General features: G+C 38.7%; 1 protein-coding gene across 1 annotated transcript in view; it reads right to left on the bottom strand.

Moving 5' to 3' along the window:
- Positions 1 to 2,632, bottom strand: part of GABRG3 (gamma-aminobutyric acid type A receptor subunit gamma3) — a 284,504-nt gene that overhangs the window by 95,676 nt on the left and 186,196 nt on the right. Inside the window, exon 4 of the mRNA XM_019628903.1 lies at positions 308 to 528. Coding sequence (XP_019484448.1) covers positions 308 to 528 — 221 coding nt within the window. The remainder of the gene's footprint in view (positions 1 to 307; positions 529 to 2,632) is intronic.

Genomic DNA, 2,632 nt, shown 5'->3' with positions numbered 1-2,632 from the left:
AATGAGCACACCAAGACATCTTTATTTTCCTAGCTGAGTGGACCCATGGGTTAAGTAGATTAAAGACAATTTCCGCAGTCCAATTTCAGCAGACATGGATCTGATGCTGGAATGAGTTTATGTTCATTGCAGACCAGGTGTGTGCCTCCGTTTTATACACATGGCTTCAGGACGGACCTTCCAGAAACCATGCCATAGCAGGCAGAACATGAGAAGCGTAGAGCCTGGCGATGAAAATAGGGCCCCCCATCCCCCCGATTAAGGACTCATATCCGACCATCAGGCATTCGCTCCACCAGCATCTTACCTTAGAGTGTAAAGGATCTTCCCATCATTCCAGATTCTGAGAAGCTGGTTGGGGGTGGTGACCCAGTGAGCCTCTGCGGTCTTAGAATTGCGGAAGATGGTGTCTGGGACCCATATCAGCCCCACCATGTTGCTGTTCAGAGTGAGTATTTTCATTGTGCTGTTGAATCGAAGGCGACTGTCGGTCCAGGTCTGAGCAAAAAATATATCAATTTGGTATTCCTGAAAGAGAGAGACAGATAGACAGGATGGCCCAATGAATGAATTTTCTGTACGCTTCGTTTTCTTTGCTAAAGCTTTGGTTTTCCTCCTCTTCCTCATCTCCTAACTCCCCATGTCCCTCTCTGTTGGTACTCAATACAGTGCCTGGCTCAACAAATGATGGCTAATATTATTAGTCAGCATTATTAGTCCGTAGTGTGATAACATGTGGAAATGCTCTGTAAATCTTAAATGGTAATAAACACAGAAAGTGTGATGAGGGGCTAAGNGAATAAGGGATACAGAGCATGTATCAAAAAACATGATGGAAATAAAGAGGGAGCAAAATCTAGGGAAAGAAATGGAGGACGTTACCAATATCAAACAAAAATACAGTTTTAAAAGAGATGAGTAGTTGATGTGAAGATCTCTGTGAGAGGCTAAGATTGTGCTTTCCACAACAGCTGGCCATAGGCCATGGGTAAGCTACTGAGCACCTGACATGTGATCTCCCCAAATTAAAATGTGCTCTTAGCATAAAAAATAATACCAGGTGCTAAAGACTTGGTATGAAACTATTTTTAAAATATCTCATTACTAGGAATGCCTGGTTAGCTCAGTTGGTTAGAGCATGGTGCTGATAACACCAAGGTTGCCGGTTTGATCCCTGCATAGGCCACTGTGACCTGCGCCCTCCTTTAAAGAGCCAACTATGCCGTTGTAGCATGAAAGCAATGTGTAGCAAATGACCACGGCTGTTCCCCAATAAGAAAATAAAATATCTCATTACTAATTTTCATATTGATTACATGTTACCATGATCATATTTTGGACTGTGTTTTAAAATATAGTATTAAAGTTAATTTCACTTTCCCTTTTAATTTTTTAAAATGTAACTTTTAGAAAATTTTAAATTGCACCTGTGGTGATTTGCATTCTATTTCTAATGGACAGTGCAGATCTAAAGGGATGGCAAAAGAAGTAAAGAAGTGTCCACCTGAAAATGAAGGCTTTCGGAAATTAAGAGAGGATAGTCTTCTCAGAGGAAGCATTTGTGCAGGCTGAAAGCAAAGTAAAACATAGGAAGACCAAACCTGAGATTGTGCTGCTACCTATCAATTGAATCAGCTCATTGGTGTATTTATTAGGCCAGCAGAGCCTTAACCTTCAAAGTGTTTTAATTATGCATTTAATATAAGTTTGTTGTCAACTTTTAAAAATAGTGGAAATATTCATAGAAAAAGTCCTATCTCCTGAGTGACAAATAAAAACCTCTGGCAGAGCCTTTCCTGTGTGCCATCACGGCAGGACCTGGCCAGCGGTGAGAAGCAGCCGCTTAGCAGACACTGCATGTAGTGTGCTGCCGTCCCCACCATGTCCTGTCGTCTCCAGGAGCCTGAAATTTAATGGCAGCTGCTGTTGACCACCATTGAGCATATGGTCATGCTTCTTTTTCTGTACTTACAAGGAAATAGAATTTCATACAGCAGCAAGAGTCATTCATTGAAATTCTGAACATGGCTCTTGTGGTCACTTATGTTTGTCACCTGTACTCCATGGAATAACAAAGAATGGTGCAGAGTTAAGAAGGGCTAAGAGTATCGTATTTTGCCATGTATAATGCGCACATTTTGCCCAAATTTGTGAGGGAAAAATAAGGATGCACATCATACATGGGTAGCACTAATTCTGTATCTATACAAATTTTAAAAATTATTTTATTTATGCTTATGAGTTAAAAGTGTAACTCTAGAAATCAATAACAATATCCATATGCAAAATAATACCCTGGAATACGATAATTGGTTTTGTTGAACTTACAATGAACTTGCGATGACAAAGAGTTCTTGGCCTTCTATGATGTATAAATATTGTAAATTTTTTACCAGTACATAAAATTTCTTGTACCTTGTATCTATCTATCTGTTCTTGTGTTTTGTAATTATTTGTTACATAAAATTTCTGTACCATAATGTTTTTAAAATGCTAAAATTCCTTTATAATATAAGAAACAAGTACCTAAATGTAAACAAATAAAAATTTTAGTTAAAAAATTAAAATGATTTTTTTCCTGAAAGTTTGGGGATATAACATCCCCCATTATACATGGGAGCACATTATACAC

This window comes from Hipposideros armiger, unplaced genomic scaffold (genome assembly GCF_001890085.2).
Source record: "Hipposideros armiger isolate ML-2016 unplaced genomic scaffold, ASM189008v1 scaffold_814, whole genome shotgun sequence".
Taxonomy (NCBI): Eukaryota; Metazoa; Chordata; class Mammalia; order Chiroptera; family Hipposideridae; genus Hipposideros; species Hipposideros armiger.
This window is presented reverse-complemented; position numbering and strand designations above follow the sequence as displayed.